At 62.6% G+C, this 19,500-nt stretch overlaps 1 protein-coding gene across 5 annotated transcripts in view; it reads right to left on the bottom strand.

Annotated features, from left to right (window-relative positions):
- Positions 1 to 19,500, bottom strand: part of TSNARE1 (t-SNARE domain containing 1) — a 121,959-nt gene that overhangs the window by 8,714 nt on the left and 93,745 nt on the right. The window contains exon 10 of one of the 5 annotated variants that reach the window (XM_066265569.1): positions 4,865 to 5,033. The exons of the other annotated variants lie outside the window; for them this stretch is intronic. Within the exon in view, the coding sequence (XP_066121666.1) occupies positions 4,865 to 5,033 (169 nt within the window). The remainder of the gene's footprint in view (positions 1 to 4,864; positions 5,034 to 19,500) is intronic. 5 annotated transcript variants of the gene reach the window in all.

Genomic DNA, 19,500 nt, shown 5'->3' with positions numbered 1-19,500 from the left:
CAGCCGCGCGGGGACGGGTACAGACTACTGGTGACGGGGTCCTGGGTGTGGGGTGCTCCTGGAATAGGTGGGACTGAACTTGGGTTTGGGGGTTGGTGTCCACAATGAGTTTTTGGGGTGAACTCCCAGGTCCCGCTCTAGAGTGGTGTCTTGGATCTCGGGGGTGCTGGTTGGATGACAGCCCCATCTCAGCCACCTCAGTGTCACCCCCACTTTGGCGCGGACCCACACAGCAGACTAAAGATCACGCACCATCAGGAGAGCCTGCGTCCCAGCCCTCTGCCTCAGGCCAGGACCTGGGCTCAGAGCGGCGGGGTGGCCTGCCCATGGCCCCACAGAGGGTGCGGGCAGATCTAAGTCCAGGTCTCCCCGCTCTGCAGCTGTTGTCCTGGGTCACACTGCCGCGGTCACGCCAGCTGTGTGCGGGCGGGGGAATGGAGGGCCGGACTGGGAGGCCCAGAGCGAATCAGCTCCGTCCAGGAGCTCACCGCTGGGGGCAGAGGGCAGTCAGAAGCCCACAGGCCTCCTGGCAAGGCGAGGGCTCAGAGTCAGGCCACAGGAAAGGGGCTCTGGGCACAGGATGGCTTCAGGACCAGGGACAGCACCCAGGGTCAGCATGCTGGGCCGCCGCCTGGTGTCCGTGTCCTGGGAGCACGCCCACCCCTGTCGTCCCCATCAGCAGGACGGCCGCCCCCCCAGCCCGTACCAGGTGTGAAACACCAGGCTGTGTGGGTTCGCTCACGTGACCCTCGCCCTCACCCAGCCCTGGGCAGCTGGTCCCGTGGACACCCTGTCTGCAGATGAGGGCTCAGAGAGGTGAAGTGACCTGCCCAAAGCCACCAGCTCGTGAACCGTAGAGCCAGGATTTGAACCCAGCAGCAAAGCCTGCTCTCAGCCACGGCACAGCCTCACAAAAGGGTGTGTCCTGAGGCGTCCTCGGCCCTCCTAGCCCCCCCTCCCCGCTCCCTGAACAAGTGCTGATGCAAACCGAGCCCTGAGGAGCCGAATGCATGGATCTGGGGGCCCAAGGGAGGCAGCGGCCGGCCGTACGAACACAGCAGCTGGGGTCAGGCGGTCTGCCTGCAAACCCCGTCCTGCACCCGGGCCTGACCCTGTGACGGGGCAGCTGCCCCAGCTCTCCCATCGGCGTGGCCCAGGCAGAGCCCGGCTGACGAGACCCCGCGTGGGCCTCGCTCCGACCACCTGTCAGGGTCGTGCCCACGCCCATCTCGCTGGGCCCGCATCAACCTCCCGGGACCCCCGCGTGGGCCTCGCCCGCATCAGCCTCCCGGGACCCCCGCGTGGGCCTCGTGCTGGACAGTGGCAGCGAGCCCCTACTTGGGCGTGTGACCCACACTCAGGCCTGTCCTTCCCTGGCCCCTGCACGTCTGTCCTCACCCCCAACCCCCAGGCTGGAGTGGACGGTGACCCTAAGAGAAGCAGGACAGAGCACCTGGAGGGAAAGAGGTGAGCGGGCACAGCCCAGGACCCCCAGGCTTATGCTCAGCTCCCACCTTCCGCCCCTCCCCACCCCACCAGCAAGCCGCAATGGGCCTCGCCCGCGACTTTAAGGGGCAGAGGCAGGCGGAGCGGTGACGGGCTGGGCCCAGGGCTGCCAGATGCTCGGGCTGGGACATATGGTGGAGGCGGAGACAGGCCTTTGATGAGGTGCCCACAGCCCCCGTGCTGCCAGCTCCCCCCCGGCACGAGGCAGAGCCCCCCAGCCTCTCTGCTCTGCCCCCCCAGGTCCCCCCCGGCACAAGGCAGAGCCCCCCAGCCTCTCTGCTCTGCCCCCCCAGGTCCCCCCCGGCACGAGGCAGAGCCTCCCAGCCTTTCTGCTCTGCCCCCCCAGCTCCCCCCGGCACGAGGCAGAGCCCCCCAGCCTCTCTGCTCTGCCCCCCAGCTCCCCTCCGGCATAAGGCAGAGCCCCCAGCCTCTCTGCTCTGCCCCCCCAGCTCCCCCCCCTGCATGAGGCAGAGCCCCCCAGCCTCTCCGCTCTACCCCCCCAGCACAAGGCAGAGCCCCCCAGCCTCTCTGCTCTGCCCCCCCAGCACGAGGCAGAGCCCCCCAGCCTCTCTACTCTGCCCCCCAGCTCCCCCCCAGCACGAGGCAGAGCCTCCAGCCTCTCTGCTCTGCCCCCCCAGCTCCTGCACCTTCCACCCCACCCCACCTCCGCCATGGAAGGAGTCCAAGCTCCGGGAGCAGGCGGCCGCCCCTGGACACAGCCTCCACTGATGGACTGACCTTTCCGACTCCCAATGAAAATGGATTGGCCACATGGGTGACCTTCTGGGGAAGCACAGAGGAGACTTCCTGAGGAGGCATGATGAGTTTTCCTGTTAAATATCACCGTGTCCAACAAGGCGGGGGCCTGGGAAGGCCACCCGAGGTGCTGCTGAGGGCTGGCACAGCCGCCTCCAGGGAGCTCGGCCATTTCTACAGGCGGGAGGGCCCGGGACCCAGGCTGGGCGCCTGTCTGGGACTTGAGTAGCCCCTGCACCAGGGAAGTGGTTGCCCACACCAAGCCCTCGGACCCCGTGCCAGTGCTCAGAATACTGACCTGAGAGGTTGGTGTTATGGATTGAATTGTATCCCCCCCAAAAATATGTTAACCCCCCCGGGCCCCAGAATGGGACCATTTTTGGAGAGGGGGTCTTTATAGAGGTGACCCAGTGACAGTGGGTCTCTAGGGTGGCCTCGATCCAATCTGACAGTCGGCCTTAGGAGAGGGGGATGTTTGGATGCAGGGACGCAGGGAGAGCGCAGTGTGACCATGCAGACGGCCGTCTACCGGCCCAGGACAGGACCCTGGGGCGGAGTCTCCCTCACCAGGGGCCTCAGAAGCAGCCGGTTTTCCTGACACCTGATCTCGGACATCCGGCCTCCAGCAGAACCGTGAGACCATAAATGTCCCCCATCTCAGCTGCCCCTCTGTGGGGTCAGTTACGGCAGCCCGTGCTAACAGACCTAGGCCCAGCCCGTCTCCTCCGCAGACCCTGGGGAGTGACGATGCCTCCAACGTGCTGAGCCCCTGCACTGGGCGCGTCCAGGCAGGGAGGGGCCACAGGTCACTCTCTGGGGGCAGGGCTGGGTGGACAGCCACGCCCCCGGCCTCTGCCTGGACCCACTCCCATGGAGCTGTCCCAAGGCCCCGGGGACCGTGGTCCTCACAGACGCTCCCAAGACACAGAGCAGCCCTGTCCCAATGGCTGCTGGTCTGGGTCCTTCTGGGGATGGTACTGGGTCCAACACGCTGACCACAGCCCCCAGAACAGCCCTGCAAGGGGCCCAAACGCCCATTTCAGAGATGCACACACTGAGGCTTCAGCCCCTTGGTAGTGGCATTGGGACAGAGCAGCCCAGGGAGCAGATGGGAGGGAGAGAGCAGGAAGGAGTCACCGCAGGGACAGGGGACAGCGCGGGCAAAGGCCAGGGCAGGCGGCGTCTCCACCCTGCCTCCACCCCGGCTCTCCTGCCTGCTCCCAATCTCGCTCTCCACACCCTGGGTGCACCCTGCACTCTGCTCTAATTACTCAGAAATGACAGCAACTCGTTGAAGGAGGCTGGTGGGGAGCCAATTAACCTGAATTAGGCTCTTGATTGGGGCCCAATTAGTGCCATCCGTGCGGGTCAGAAGCATCCCGGCGCAGTGATTGCTGAATTAACTGGCTGGTTGGGGAAGAGCTCCACCTCCTGAGCCCAGAGCCTGGCCGGCCTCTAACTGCTCCCCAGCGGAAGCAGGCCGGGTGGGTTTGCTCAGCCGCCCAGCCCTGCAGGGCCTTTCCCTCCCTCTGCCTCTGTGTTTTCACCTAGGGAACTCTCGCTCGCTCTCCAAAACCCAACTCCAGCGCCACCGCCTCCAGGGTGCCTTCCCAGATGCTCCCTGCGGCATTAGGGGCCCCCAGCCCCCTGCACAAAACTCGCCGCTGTCACCAGCTCAGCAACTGCCTCTTACCCACTAGACCTCTTGAAGATGGGGACGATGTCTGGCTGACCGCTGCCCTGAAGTGGGCAAGCCATAATGGGAACAAAGTGACCTAGAGCAGCGGACCAGCTGTTCTAACCGCGGGGTCAGGGAAGGTGGGCCCTGTGTCCACGGCGAGAAAGAACAGACCTTAGGCTCAGTCCAATGGGTCCCCTCAGAGGGGCCACCCTTCACCTGGTCCCCCTTCCACTAAGATGAGGGTGCAGGGTGTCCGGGGCACGGCCAGTGGAGGCAGCAGGGAGGGCTGGGCAGAGCAGGGCACAGGGGGTGACCCCAGCCCTGCCAGGGGTGTGGCTGAGAACAGCTCCGCTGTCACCCAGAGCCCAGATAATAAAGGAGGGCCAGAGAGTCACAGCCGAGACCGCAGCTGCCTCCCCTGGGGACCAAGGCTGTGCTCCAAGGAATGCACCGTCACCCTCAAGGAGCGCCCGCGCCGGGCGGTGACGTCACCCTGCTCACCGCGCGGCCCACGGGGTTTCCTCCGCAGACAGGGGCCATTCAGGCTGGGCGGTGACGTCACCCTGCTCACCGCGTGGCCCACGGGGTTTCCTCCGCAGACAGGGGCCCTTCGCGCCGGGCGGTGACGTCACCCTGCTCACCGCGCGGCCCACAGGGTTTCCTCCGCAGACAGGGGCCCTTCGCGCCGGGCGGTGACGTCACCCTGCTCACTGCGCGGCCCACAGGGTTTCCTCCGCAGACAGGGGCCCTTCGCGCCGGGCGGTGACGTCACCCTGCTCACCGCGCGGCCCACGGGGTTTCCTCCGCAGACAGGGGCCATTCAGGCTGGGCGGTGACGTCACCCTGCTCACCGCGCGGCCCACGGGGTTTCCTCCGTAGACAGGGGCCCTCCGTGCCGGGCGGTGACGTCACCCTGCTCACCGCGCGGCCCACGGATTTTCCTGCGCAGACAGGATCCCTCCGTGCCGGCCTTAAACGTGAGCAGCCACGTAGCCCCCAGCCAGGTCGGGCAGCTTCTCACCGAGGACGGAGGACAGACAGACAGAAACGCAGAGGGGCTGGGGAGCCCGTCTCCAGCTGCAGGGGCTCCCTGGGAGAAAGAGGGAGTGGTGGTGAGGGGACGAGGGACATTTGGCCACCAGGTGCCCGTGGGACCAAGGCTCCATTTAAATCGTATGCAGAGAGGGCACTGCTGCCTACACTCAGGCCGTGGGTGCTGGTCCCTGAGGCCCTGGTGAGGTCCGGCAGCTCAGACAAGGGCAGCGAGGGACTGGGAGGCACATGGGCACTGGACTCGGTCCCTCAGACCCACGGGGACCCTCGTCCTTCCGTCCTCGGAAGCCTACTGGCCCCCATCCCATTCCTCAGGAGCCGTTTCTCATGCAAATCTATTCAGAATACGTGACATTTCCGAAACATCTATTTGTGTATATTTAGACTCCATTTCAAAAGAATTATTCAAAATCAGAGCTGTTTGGGTAGATGGGTGTGGATGGATTGTTTCTCAAGTGCTCGCGTCAAAAATACCATGTTTTCGACGTGGGTGACAAACGCCGGAATCACTGACCTAGCACATCCTGCTGCAGGAAGTCGCAGAGCGAGGGGTGGACTTGGGGACTCTGGGCCCTGAGGACAAGGGCCAGGCACCCACCCCAAGGATGGGGCGCGGGGCGGCAGAGAGCTCTCCAAAGGGAGGACAGGAAGGTCCCTGCACACCTCCCCTGCACTGGGCCGCGGGGTCCAGGGCGAAGCTCGAGGCCTGCTGCCCAAGCAGTGCTGACCCCTCCTCCCTGCACCCTCCTCCCTGCACCCTCCTCCCTGCAGCACCAGCCCCAGCCTGAGGGCCATCCTGAGTGAGGGACATCCTGAGTGAGGGACATCCTGAGGGCCATCCTGAGTGAGGGCCATCCTGAGGGACATCCTGAGGGAGGGACATCCTGAGTGAGGGCCATCTTGAGTGAGGGACATCCTGAGTGAGGGACATCCTGAGTGAGGGCCATCCTGAGGGCCATCCTGAGTGAGGGCCATCCTGAGTGAGGGCCATCTTGAGTGAGGGACATCCTGAGGGCCATCCTGAGTGAGGGCCATCCTGAGTGAGGGCCATCTTGAGTGAGGGACATCTTGAGTGAGGGACATCCTGAGTGAGGGACATCCTGAGTGAGGGCCATCCTGAGGGACATCCTGAGGGAGGGGCATCCTGAGGGACATCCTGAGGGAGGGCCATCCTGAGTGAGGGACATCCTGAGTGAGGGACATCCTGAGGGACATCCTGAGTGAGGGACATCCTGAGGGCCATCCTGAGTGAGGGCCATCCTGAGGGAGGGCCATCCTGAGGGACATCCTGAGGGAGGGACATCCTGAGTGAGGGCCATCCTGAGTGAGGGACATCTTGAGTGAGGGACATCCTGAGTGAGGGCCATCCTGAGGGCCATCCTGAGTGAGGGCCATCTTGAGTGAGGGACATCCTGAGGGCCATCCTGAGTGAGGGCCATCCTGAGTGAGGACCATCTTGAGTGAGGGACATCTTGAGTGAGGGACATCCTGAGTGAGGGACATCCTGAGGGCCATCCTGAGTGAGGGACATCCTGAGGGTCATCCTGAGTGAGGGACATCCTGAGTGAGGGACATCCTGAGGGCCATCCTGAGTGAGGGCCATCCTGAGTGAGGGACATCCTGAGAGCCATCCTGAGTGAGGGCCATCCTGAGTGAGTGACATCCTGAGTGAGGGCCATCCTGAGGGCCATCCTGAGTGAGGGCCATCCTGAGGGCCATCCTGAGTGAGGGCCATCCTGAGTGAGGGTCATCCTGAGGGCCATCCTGAGTGAGGGACATCCTGAGTAAGGGCCATCCTGAGTGAGGGACATCCTGAGTGAGGGCCATCCTGAGTGAGGGCCATCCTGAGTGAGGGCCATCCTGAGGGACATCCTGAGTGAGGGACATCCTGAGGGTCATCCTGAGTGAGGGACATCCTGAGTGAGGGACATCCTGAGTGAGGGACATCCTGAGGGACATCCTGAGTGAGGGACATCCTGAGGGCCATCTTGAGTGAGGGCCATCCTGAGGGACATCCTGAGTGAGGGCCATCCTGAGGGACATCCTGAGTGAGGGCCATCCTGAGTGAGGGACATCCTGAGGGACATCCTGAGGGTCATCCTGAGTGAGGGACATCCTGAGGGACATCCTGAGTGAGGGTCATCCTGAGTGACATCCTGAGTGAGGGACATCCTGAGGGACATCCTGAGGGTCATCCTGAGTGAGGGACATCCTGAGGGACATCCTGAGTGAGGGTCATCCTGAGGGACATCCTGAGTGAGGGACATCTTGAGTGAGGGACATCCTGAGTGAGGGACATCCTGAGTGAGGGCCATCCTGAGGGACATCCTGAGAGCCATCCTGAGTGAGGGCCATCCTGAGTGAGGGACATCCTGAGGGACATCCTGAGGGTCATCCTGAGTGAGGGACATCCTGAGGGACATCCTGAGTGAGGGTCATCCTGAGGGACATCCTGAGTGAGGGACATCTTGAGTGAGGGACATCCTGAGTGAGGGACATCCTGAGTGAGGGCCATCCTGAGGGACATCCTGAGAGCCATCCTGAGTGAGGGCCATCCTGAGGGACATCCTGAGTGAGGGACATCCTGAGTGAGGGCCATCCTGAGGGCCGACCTGGCACCACGGTGGAGGGGCTCTTTGATCAGGACAGGCAAGCTCGGCTCCCCTCCCCTCCAAGACCACACCTTCTGGGGGGGCAGGGTGTGTGCAACCAGCAGGTGAGGAGTCCTGCAGTGTCCCCCCAGCTGCCCCATCCACGTGGCCTGGCATGAAGGCAGTCCCCAGGGCACGGTGGGCACTAGCTGGTGGCCTGGCCCCTCTGAGCCCCGGTTCCCTGACTAACCATCGGTGTGGCCTTGAGGAGGTGAGGCCTGTGGGCCCTGCTGACTTCAGGCTGTAAACACGCGTGCTCTCATTCTCATCAGCCTTCCCCAAACGGGGGGGCCGCACCCAGACTCTGCCCCTCCCGGGACGCTGCCTGTCAGCTCCAGACCGGGACAGGAGGAAGGACATTTGCAGCAGACGCCTCTGGCAGCGTCAGGGATGGGGCTGCCTCCACGCACAGCCGGGTGGGGCTGCTGCCTCTGACCCACGGATCTGGTGGCTTTTCCATGTGGCTTCCGTAGGGCAGGGGTCAAAGTTGGGGCAGAAGGCTGGTCTACGTCAGACAATCATCTGTCCCTTTCTCTCCCATCCTGTCATTTGCCTGGGTCTCCATGCGTCTCAGGGCAGCGGCGTGCCCGTCCCAACACTCAGAGGAAGCCCATCCCTGTGCCCCCTGAGGAGACAACCCAGACAGCTCTCTCGTGAGACCCCGTGCCCCTGCCCTGGTCAGCCTCTTCCCTGGGGGGAGGAGCCCCCCCCGGTCTAGTCACCAGGACTCAGGACTCTGTGGCCGCCGCCCCTCCCTGGCTGCACGAGGCGGCCACCACCATCACCGCCAGCCGGCGGCTCCCACGCTGACCTCCACGCCGGGTCAGGGGCTGCTCGGCCTGCTCTCCCGGGCGGAAGTGTGGCTGTGACACAGCAAGAGGCGGAATGTGCCAGCTCATCCCGGGAGGCTGCTGTGAACCTGGACACCAAGTCAGGATCAGGAAAAGTAAGGAAACGTGGGGCCGAGAGATGCAAACACCCCAATAATCACGGCCGAGTGAGGCCCTCCAGGGACAGGGAGTTCCTGACAGTGAGCAGGAGGAGGAGGACAGTCATTATTGGTGTTATTATTGGCTCTGGCCAAGCAGAGTTCACCCCAGACTCTCAAGTGGTTTAAGTTAGAAAAATCTATACACAGCATTCAGCCCATTAACAGACTGAAGGAGAAAACTAAATAACCATCCAACAGGGTAAAAAAATATATATTTGATGAAACTGAACACTCATCCAAGAATTTTTTTTTTAAAGCTCTTTTCAAACCCTTAGCAAATTTCCTCAATCTGACAAGGAGCATCTCTAATAAATCTAAAATTGGTTTTCTTCATGGGGTGATCCTTATGAGATGAGGACCCAAACAAGGGCGTCCCTTGTCATGGGGACGGTGACACATGCCCGCGCTCCCTGCCCAGCACGGTGGTCCAGAAAGAAAAGCTAAAGGCCGACGTGTGGAGAGGGAGGAATAAAAAGCCCTTATCAGTGGTAACGGCAGGGTCGTCGTCAAAGGGAACCTGACAGAATTCTCAGGCAAAGGCTCAGAAAGCAGATGTGAACGTTTGGCTGCCTGAACACTCACTTTGCAGAAATCGCACACATTCCCCGTTCCAGCCACGGCTGTTCCAGAATCCATTTACAGAGACAAACAGAAAAGCTGAGTGTAGGAGCAAGTCTTTAAAAAGACTTGAGGGATGTATCTGGAGAAAGTCATTGTCTAAATGTATTTAAAACAGTAAAGCCGACACAGATGAGCTGGGAGCTATACTATGTGCACAGAGGAGAAGACCCACCGTCATGACAACGAGGCCGGTTCCTGGCAAAGTGACCCACAGGGTCAATGCCATGGCACCAGGATGCTAACTGGGTTGTTTCTGGAACCTAAGGATGCAGTTCTCAAACACGCATGAAACAGCAAAGGCTCCGCGTAGCGAGGGGCCAGCTGACCCTCGGCTGAGCAGAGACCGGACAGAGGCCACGTGAGGGACCTGGCCTCGGACGGAGCCAGCTGGGCAGCTTTCCTGCGGTCAGGGCACTGAATACCCTGTGGAGAAGGTAAGAGGCGGGACTGCAGTCCTGAGACAAAACCAAGGGCACTATCCTTCCGGAGAGGGATGTGGGGAGCTCACGGTTCACATCAAGTCCCCGGTCATCGGAGATGACCCTGAGGGAGGTCTCAGGGAGAGCCCAGGCGGGCAATGTCTGCAACCCCTGAACACCAGCCAAGGGTCCACATCTACATGAGAAAAGACACTCGCATGTGTGTGTGAGTGTGAGTGTGTACGCACACGCGTTCTACCAACCATCAGAACAGAATAAGCAGACAGTTCAATTTTTAAAGTGGGTGAAAGGCATGAACATACTTTTCAGAGCAAAGGGAACCCATATATACATCTGCAAGATTCCCACCTTGTTAGTAAACCGGGAAATGCACTCCAGTGTCGCAGGTGAGAACTCACAGCCCCTTTAGGAATCAATTCACTGTCATTTGATGAAGTTGACCACATAGAGCCCACAAAAGACAGTGCCCACGGCAGACAGTGCCCACGGCAGACAGCCCACGGCAGACGGTGCCCACAGCAGATGAAGCCCATGAAGCCAGAGCCCATGGAAGACAGTACCCACAGCAGACGGTGCCCATGACAGACGGAGCCCACGGCAGTCGGTGCCCACGGCAGACGGAGCCCACGGCAGACGGAGCCCGCGGCAGACGGTGCCCACGGCAGTCGGTGCCCACGGCAGACGGAGCCCACGGCAGTCGGTGCCCACGGCAGTCGGTGCCCACGGCAGTCGGTGCCCGCGGCAGACGGAGCCCGTGGCAGACGGAGCCCGTGGCAGTCGGTGCCCACGGCAGTCGGTGCCCGCGGCAGACGGAGCCCGCGGCAGACGGAGCCCGCGGCAGTCGGTGCCCGCGGCAGACGGAGCCCGCGGCAGACGGAGCCCACGGCGGACGGAGCCCACGGCGGTCGGTGCCCGCGGCAGACGGAGCCCGCGGCAGACGGAGCCCGGAGCAGTGCTATCTGGCAGCAACAAGCAGAGAAGCTCTCTGTGCCGGCTGGGAGAAGGCATCGTGAGACCCTGAGTCACAGCTCTGCACGAGCACACGTGAGCCTTGGAAAGAAGGGGGAAGATCAGAAGGGAGTCTCGGAAGAATGCAAACAGGGTGGCTCAATCTCATGGCACTAAAACAAAAGCAAAACTAACAATATATTGTTTAGCAATCAACACGTTTTACCCACAGGGTCTGTATAAACAACACCAAGCTGTCTTTAACTTCATAAGGAAGGTGACCTGTAGACAGGAGATTTAGGAAAGCCTCCCCACTGGGGTGGAGGCAGGTGGTCGGCCTGAGCCCCCACACAGATCATCGGTGCTGAGAACATCGGTTCTGGTGTTGGGTCAGCAGTGGCTAGCGGGAGTTCATCACATCACCGCACTTTGTGAGACAAACACGGGCACGTACAACCTTGTGTGAGGATCGAATAATGTATCAGTGAGAGATCATAAAAATGACAGTTGGAGCAGGAGCCCTGCAGACACACGTCCTTTAAGCACCACGGCACGACCCTGGAACCCCACCGATCGGGGGTCCCCACATGCTAACAACGCCCCAGCTCTTTCCATCCAGTGAGCGGCACTACCGAGTCCAGCATTAGAGTACGGCATCCCAATGTGGCCCGGCCCCACGCCCAGGTTCCAGTCCCCAGCACCCGTGCCGAGGCCACCTGGGGCCCGTCCCTGTCCCTCGAGACTGGGCTCCCCACCACAGGCCCTCACAAGCTTCCCGCTGTGATGACCGTCCAGGGACCTTCTCCAACTCAGGTCAGGTCCTCCCTCTTGGGTTGCTCCAGATGCTGGGTCCCCCAGGCCACGCCTGTCCACAGAGAGTCCCCTGCCCCAGCCAGCCGTCCCCAGAGCAGGAGTCAAGAGCCACCTCCCAAAGCTTTGCCCATTGCCCACCGGGCATGCGACCCCTCCCTTCCCCCTCTCCCTGCCCAGTCTGGTCTCCCTGTCCTCAGAGAAAGGCTGCCTGGATCTGAGCTGGGGTCAAGCAGCCGGGCTCCTTCCAGAGTAACCTGGGAAAAGTCCATTAGCCTCGGCCTCGTCTTCGACAGGGGACGTCATCTCACTGAGTCACCGCGAGCCTGGAGGGAGGCTGGAGGCCAAGGCCCCATGCAGACCAGAGGCGCTGAGACCTGCAGGGGTCAGGAGCGGCTCCCGAGGAGGACAGGACGGTGGGGTGGGGAGGGGAAGGCAGGGAGGCTGCAGCGCTGGGGAAGGCAGCCCCGGTGGGCTCGCCAAAGCTCAGGGACGGGAGGGAACCCCGGGCCGCACGCAGGGGGCAGTCTCCTGTGAGCCAGGGGGTCTCTTCTCTGGGGGTGGACGGGGCCGCTGGGAGGGCAGGCCCAGCAGGCGGGGGGCTGGGGCAGTGAAGATCCAAACCTGCAGGGTCTGGGGGAAGGCTGGGGCCCAGCCCTGACCCTGGAGCAGGCTGCTTCTAGGAACGGGGACCAAGCCCCTCAGCGAACCCCAGGGAATGGAGGAGCAGGGCAGCAACTTCCCAGAACCCGAGAGAGGCAAGGCCTAGACAGAGGCCAGGGAGGGGGACAATGGGAGTGAGGGGGGGGCGAGGGGCATGCTGGGAGATAGGGGAGCGATTTGGACGCCCCCCACCCCCACAGGACAGTGACTGCCTTGGGAGCAGAAGTGTCCCTGTAACTCCCAAGCAGACACTTTCAAAGCCCTCGTGAGATTTTCCCACCCCTCTGGTGTCCGCCGAGAGCCGGGCGGTGTTGGAAAAGGGGCCTCCCTGTTTGGTCTGGGCCCCAGAGCCGAAGCACCGCCTCCATCCAACGCGCGATGGACAGGTGACAAGCGAAAGCCAACCTTAGACTCGGGTCATTTGTGACCGCAGCCAAACAGCGTGAGCTGACGGTGACAGGGGGGCTGTGAGGACCTCGGCGTAACCGGGGGGACGCTCCAGTCCACCGCTGGTCTGCGGCGTGGCGCTCGGCAGCCCTGGGGGCCTCTGGGGCCCCTCGCTCCCTTCCTCCAGCAGACGGCAAGGCCCTGGCGGCCACTCCCATGCGAGGCCGGCCGGGCGGAGGAGGGGCCGCGAGTCACCAGTGCGCAGGCCTCGCGGTACCAAGACGCACACGGCACCCTCTCACGCTTACAGCCGCGTGTCTCCCCGACTCCGCATCCCTTCTCCTGCCAGCAGCAAGAGCATTTTGAGGGGAAAATGCAAATTCCGGGGGGCATGCGGGAGCTCTTCACCAGGCTAAAAATGGCGCTGTCGTGAGCCTCCCTTCCCGAGAGGGAGGTAGTGCCCCTCGTGGCGCTGAGGCTGCGAGTGGCGTGCGCCCTCCCCAGACACAGGCCAGGCTGGGCCGGAGGAAACGGCCGTTAAGAGTCCCGGGCGCGTGAGCGTGGCGGGCGCCTGGCTTTCTGGCGACGGCGTCCGGGACAGGTGAACGATCCCAGATCACACGCGTCCTCTTTGCTTTTGTTTTTCCTTCAGAACCTCCCCATCTGTCTTGTTGACAGTCCCTAATGAGCCCTCGTTCCCTGTTCCTGCAGCAGCGGCGAGGTGTGTGGGGGAGGGGCTGGAGAGCAGGAAGGCGACATGGCCGGGGACTCGCACGTGCGTGAGGGCGGCGAAACCACGCTGCAGAGGCCACGGGACGGTCACCGCCGCCTGTGTGTGCGCACCTCAGGGGCTATGGTGACAGACGGGCAGACGGTCCCGCACAGAAACCATCCTCCGTGACTGTCCCTCTGTTCCCTGCCCCGCGCAGTGACCAGGGTCAGCCACCACTTCCTAGGCCTGGAGTCTGTGTCCAGCTAAGGAGGGCACAGAGGCCTGAAGGACGGGTCAGTGGCCTGCCTCCCTCCTGGAGAGGGACGCCCCTGCGGCGCTGTCCGTGGTGCTGACGCGCAGGCCGGGAACCCATCGGTGGAGCCGGGTGCCCGTTTAAACGATGGCGGGGCTGAGGCCCAGGATCACAGCAAGTCGAGGGACAGGTCGGGGCAAGTCGACTGGAATGCAATCCAGACTTCCCACCTCCACCTGCAGCCAGACCCGCCCCCCTTCACTGGGACCAACCACATCCAAACACGATGCTCAGTGCTTCTCGGACAGGCAGGTATGCCCTGCAGCTGGGGCTCGGAAGGAGAAGCCAAGTCCCCCACAATGACAATCAGGACAAGGAGGGACTCTGAGCGACGAGGATGTTGAGAGGTGGCTGAGTGGGTTCTCCCGCTCGCACCCTCCCGTCCATGTCCCCGTGCGCCCGAGAATGAGGCAATAGTTCCCTCAATTAGGGCGCACACCTGTCCGTCTCCACTGGCGCTGCTGCGCCCACCTCTGGAGGCATCGATCAGGCCCCGCGGAGACTCAGCCCAGGAGCCAGGCCCGCGGCTCATTAGAGGGGCTGCTCACATCCACCGTACCTCCTCCGGGCCGGGCACCGCCGCCCGCCACCCACCACCTTCTGTCTGCAGAGCACGCTCTTTGAGAGAGAGCTTGTTTGATGTCTGGGCGGTTTGTTTGGCTTAATTTTGTTGTTTTTCTTTTCTGCTGTCAAGAGGTAAACAGGCACACTGTTTCGTCTCCTGAGGGAGGATTAATAACGTGTGGGCCACAGAGGGGAGGGGGAGGCGGGCTGGGAGCTGGAGACCCAGCAGGTATGGGGGCTCCACCCCACTGTGCCCCCCCCCCGACTGGCTGTGTGATGCAGGCACGTCCCCGAGCCTCTCTGGGCCTCCTCTCTTCATGTAGAGATGGAAACTGGGGGTCGAGGTGGTGCTGGCGGTGAGGGTTCAGGGCAAGAAGGGGCCCCTGCACCCACGCCCCCTCCTTCCCCACAGAGCAGGCGGGCCTGGGTTCAAGGCCAGCGCTGCCAAGGCCCCACCTCAGCGCTGCCAAGGGGTGGTGCCCGCGTCTGAGCCTGCTGGACCACGCCCACGTCCAGGGGGAAATCGGATCAGAGAGACGAAGCCCTGTGCTCAATGTCTCGCCCATGTCGTCACCGGCAGAACCGGGACCAGAACCCGGGCCCTCCGACTCGGAGGCCCTGCTCTTCTGTCCAGCTCAGCACAGCGGCTGAGGGAGGGACGCCTGCTGTGACGAGGACAAGACGCTGGCTGGGCCTCCAGAACACTGCTTCTCAGAACGGGAAGGACATGGTCTCATTAGCATGCCATTTGCATACAGCTGCTGAAACCAAGCCCCGATTCCCCACCACTTTGAAACTGCATTGTTCCTGCCTTGAAAGGGACCTTCCCACGCACACACCCGTCCCCTAGTCACCCCGCCGTGGGGCGGTGTCCCCTCGTCACCTCTCTCTGAAGGAGGTGCTTCTCCAGCCCAGCCCAGCCCAGCCCAGCCCCCACACCTCTCCGGCAGGCAGGCAGAGCTGGGGCAGCCCCCTGGGGGCCCAGGGCATACTACACAGCTCACAGGGTGAGTCTCAATGCCTGGGGCAGGTGGGTGCCCTGCGCTGCCCCCAGAAGCAGGCTAGCAGCTGCCCACAACCAGCCAGCGCCAGGGGTCCCCAAACTACAGCCCGCAGGCAGCATGCGGCCCCCTGAGGCCATTTATCCGGCCCCCGCCGCAGTTCCGGAAGGGGCACCTCTTTCATTGGTGGTCAGTGAAAGGAGCATAGTTCTCATTGAAATACTGGTCAGTTTGTTGAATTAAATTTACTTGTTCTTTATTTTAAATATTATATTTGTTTCCGTTTTGTGTGCAGTGTGCATAGGGATTTGTTCATAGTTTTTTTTTATAGTCCGGCCCTCCAACGGTCTGAGGGACAGTGAACTGGCCGCCTGTGTAAAAAGTTTGGGGACCCCTGGGCCAGCCGGTGAGCCTCTGGGTGGTCCCTCCTCCCAGCCACTATGCAACGGGAGCCCCCGCCCCACCTCCAGGCTGCAGACCACGACCAGGCCCGGGAGTGCTGGACAGCTCCCCTGTGGTACGAGGTCCCGAGCCTGGTCTGGGACAGAGGCCTGCAGCCCAGGAAAGAGCCTGGCTAGAAGGGGGTGCCCCGAGGCTGACATCTGCAGGCACCAATCTTCCAAACAGAGCCTGGGCCTTTCTGAAGATCCACCCTGGGACAGCAGCCTGGGCGATGGTGAGGGATGGCCAGACACCCCTTCCTCCTCCCAAGGGGCTGGAGGCCTTGTCCTGGGGTGCTGCTGCTCCTCTGCCCCCGACCCAGCCCCACACCTCTTCTAGCCCTCACCTGCTTCCTGAAGACCCAGCCCCCCACACCCCTTCTAGCCCTCACCTGCTTCCTGAAGACCCAGCCCCCCACCCCTCTATCCCTCACCTGCTTCCTGAAGACCCAGCCCCCCACACCCCTTCTAGCCCTCACCTGCTTCCTAAAGACCCAGCCCCCCACCCCTCTATCCCTCACCTGCTTCTGGAAGACTCAGCCCCCCACACCCCTCTAGCCCTCACCTGCTTCCTGAAGACTCAGCCCCCCACACCCCTCTAGCCCTCACCTGCTTCCTAAAGACTCAGCCCCCCACACCCCTCTAGCCCTCACCTGCTTCCTGAAGACTCAGCCCCCCACACCCCTCTAGCCCTCACCTGCTTCCTGAAGACTCAGCCCCCACACCCCTCTAGCCCTCACCTGCTTCCTGAAGACTCAGCCCCCCACACCCTTTCTATCCCTCACCTGCTTCCTGAAGACCCAGCCCCCCACAACCCTTCTAGCCCTCACCTGCTTCCTGAAGACCCAGCCCCCCACACCCCTTCTAGCCCTCACCTGCTTCCTGAAGACTCAGCCCCCCACACCCCTCTAGCCCTCACCTGCTTCCTGAAGACCCAGCCCCCCACACCCTTTCTAGCCCTCACCTGCTTCCTGAAGACCCAGCCCCCCACACCCTTTCTAGCCCTCACCTGCTTCCTGAAGACCCAGCCCCCCACACCCTTTCTAGCCCTCACCTGCTTCCTGAAGACCCAGCCCCACACCCCTTCTAGCCCTCACCTGCTTCCTGAAGACCCAGCCCCCCACACCCTTTCTAGCCCTCACCTGCTTCCTGAAGACCCAGCCCCCCACACCCTTCTAGCCCTCACCTGCTTCCTGAAGACTCAGCCGCCCACACCCTTCTAGCCCTCACCTGCTTCCTGAAGACCCAGCCCCCCACACCCTTTCTAGCCCTCACCTGCTTCCTGAAGACCCAGCCCCACACCCCTTCTAGCCCTCACCTGCTTCCTGAAGACTCAGCCGCCCACACCCTTCTAGCCCTCACCTGCTTCCTGAAGACCCAGCCCCACACCCCTTCTAGCCCTCACCTGCTTCCTGAAGACCCAGCCGCCCACACCCTTCTAGCCCTCACCTGCTTCCTGAAGACCCAGCCCCCCACACCCTTCTAGCCCTCACCTGCTTCCTGAAGACTCAGCCCCCCACACCCCTTCTAGCCCTCACCTGCTTCCTGAAGACTCAGCCCCCCACACCCCTCTAGCCCTCACCTGCTTCCTGAAGACTCAGCCCCCCACACCCCTCTATCCCTCACCTGCTTCCTGAAGACCCAGCCCCCCACACCCCTTCTAGCCCTCACCTGCTTCCTGAAGACTCAGCCCCCCACACCCCTTCTAGCCCTCACCTGCTTCCTGAAGACCCAGCCCCCCACACCCTTCTAGCCCTCACCTGCTTCCTGAAGACTCAGCCCCCCACACCCCTTCTAGCCCTCACCTGCTTCCTGAAGACTCAGCCACCCACACCCCTCTAGCCCTCACCTGCTTCCTGAAGACTCAGCCCCCCACACCCCTCTAGCCCTCACCTGCTTCCTGAAGACCCAGCCCCACACCCCTTCTAGCCCTCACCTGCTTCCTGAAGACCCAGCCCCACACCCCTTCTAGCCCTCACCTGCTTCCTGAAGACCCAGCCCCCCACACCCCTTCTAGCCCTCACCTGCTTCCTGAAGACTCAGCCCCCCACACCCCTCTAGCCCTCACCTGCTTCCTGAAGACCCAGCCACCCGGAGAAGCCCCCATCCAGAAAGTGAGCTACTGTGTTCCCAACACGGCCCCAAGGTGAGGGAGGGGTCAGGCCCACACGCTCACACATGTGTACACACAACATACACACATAACACTCGTGCACACATATGCTTGCACAAGTTCACCATCACCGCATGCGCCCACACTGCCCCCGGTTGTGAGCAGGTGCTCACTGCATGTCCATATCTTGGACAAGCCTCTCCAGCCCCAGAGTCCCCTCTGTGCAGTGGGTGACAGACTCCCCACCTAGAGGCTGCTGTGTACACAGGCACCAACGGTCACCCCACCCTCAGAGGCCGGGCACTTCTCATTTTAAGATGATTCCACTGCCTGACCAGGCGGTGGCACAGTGGATAGAGCGTCGGACTGGGATGTGGAGGACCCAGGCTCGAAAATCCAAGGTCACTGGCTTGAGCACGGGCTCATCTGGTTTGAGCAAAGCTCACCAGTTTGAACAAAGCTCACCAGCTTGAGCCCAAAGTCCCTGGCTTGAGCAAGGGGTCACTCGGTCTGCTGTAGCCCTCCCCACCCCTGGTCAAGGCACATATGAGAAAGCAATCAATGAATAACTAAGGAGCCGCAACCAAGAATTGGTGCTTCTCATCTCTCCCATTCTGTCTGTCCCTATCTGTCCCTCTCTCTGTCTCTGTCTCTGTCACACACACACACACACAAATGATCCCCCAAGGCCAGTTCTGGGCCACCCGCTCCCCCCTCCTCCAGAGACCTCTCCAGTCAAACCAGGCCATGTTGACTTATCCTCCACCCTGGGCTGGCCCAGTGCTGGGGTTTAATTAGCCACGCTCTGTGGCAGTTTCTCCTGAGCCGCAAGGACACCCCCCGCCGTGGTCTATGAAACAGGAATGTCTCGGCAACCCAAGCCACCCCCAGCCACAGCCCGGCCGTCTGTGCTGGCCCTCCCAGCACTGGAGGTGGGCGCCGTGTGCGTGAGGATGCACCCAGGTGAGGGGCCAGCACAGGGGGCTCCAGGGATACTCCCGAGGGCAGGCCCCCTTATCCTTCTGCACAGACACCTCACGGATAAAGGAAGGGCAACAGGGCCCCCACCTGGGAGAGGCCGAGGGCCCATCCTCGCTCAGCCTGGGCAGGAGCTGCAGGGGTCAGGGCTCTGTGTCGCCTGCGCCACCCAGAGCCGCCCAGGGCCGCCCAGAGCCACCCAGAGCCGCCCGAGCGCAAGCATAGCCCCAGGACCCATGGCCTGAAGGCTCAGCACGCCCAGGCCTGAGTCAGCACCAGCACAGACAGCAGGCATGTCGCCCCACGCCCCCCACATCACGGGTGCAGTCCAGCAGACGCAGACAGGGGGCCACCCCCAAAGTCACAATGAACCCGGGCTGTGGCCACGTGGCCTCGAATGCAGGCCCACCTGAGCTGTTGGAGGGAATCGGGGGGTGCGGGGGCCTCATCAGGAGGGGGCTTTGTCAGGAAGAGCCCCCCAAGCAGAAAAGGGCAGAGCCCTGGCTATGCTGAGCAGTTAGGGACAGAACCGCGATCCCTCGTGCGCTGTGACCTCCACGCCTGCTGCATGGACACAGTCGTTCCTGCCAGACAGCCCTGCGCCTCGCGGTCCGAGTACCCAGCAGGCCGAGTGGGGTCTCGTCTGAGGTCTCTATGCACCCAAGCAGGCCTGGCCTCCCATCTGTCTCCCCACTCACCTCTGCTTTCCCTCCACGCTGGGGACCCGTGCCCCCTCAGCTCCCTGCAGGCACGACTCAGCGCCAGGCGGGCAGCCAGGCGGGGTCTCGCCCTCCGCTGGACCTGGGTTCGCTCAGAAGCCAAGCGGCTTAGGCCACCCTCTGCCCCCAGCCCCACGGCCCACGGGCCCCAGC

This window comes from Saccopteryx bilineata, chromosome 3, assembly GCF_036850765.1.
Source record: "Saccopteryx bilineata isolate mSacBil1 chromosome 3, mSacBil1_pri_phased_curated, whole genome shotgun sequence".
Lineage (NCBI taxonomy): Eukaryota > Metazoa > Chordata > Mammalia > Chiroptera > Emballonuridae > Saccopteryx > Saccopteryx bilineata.
Note: the sequence above shows the minus strand (reverse complement) of the source record. Positions and strands in the feature narration are given on the sequence as shown.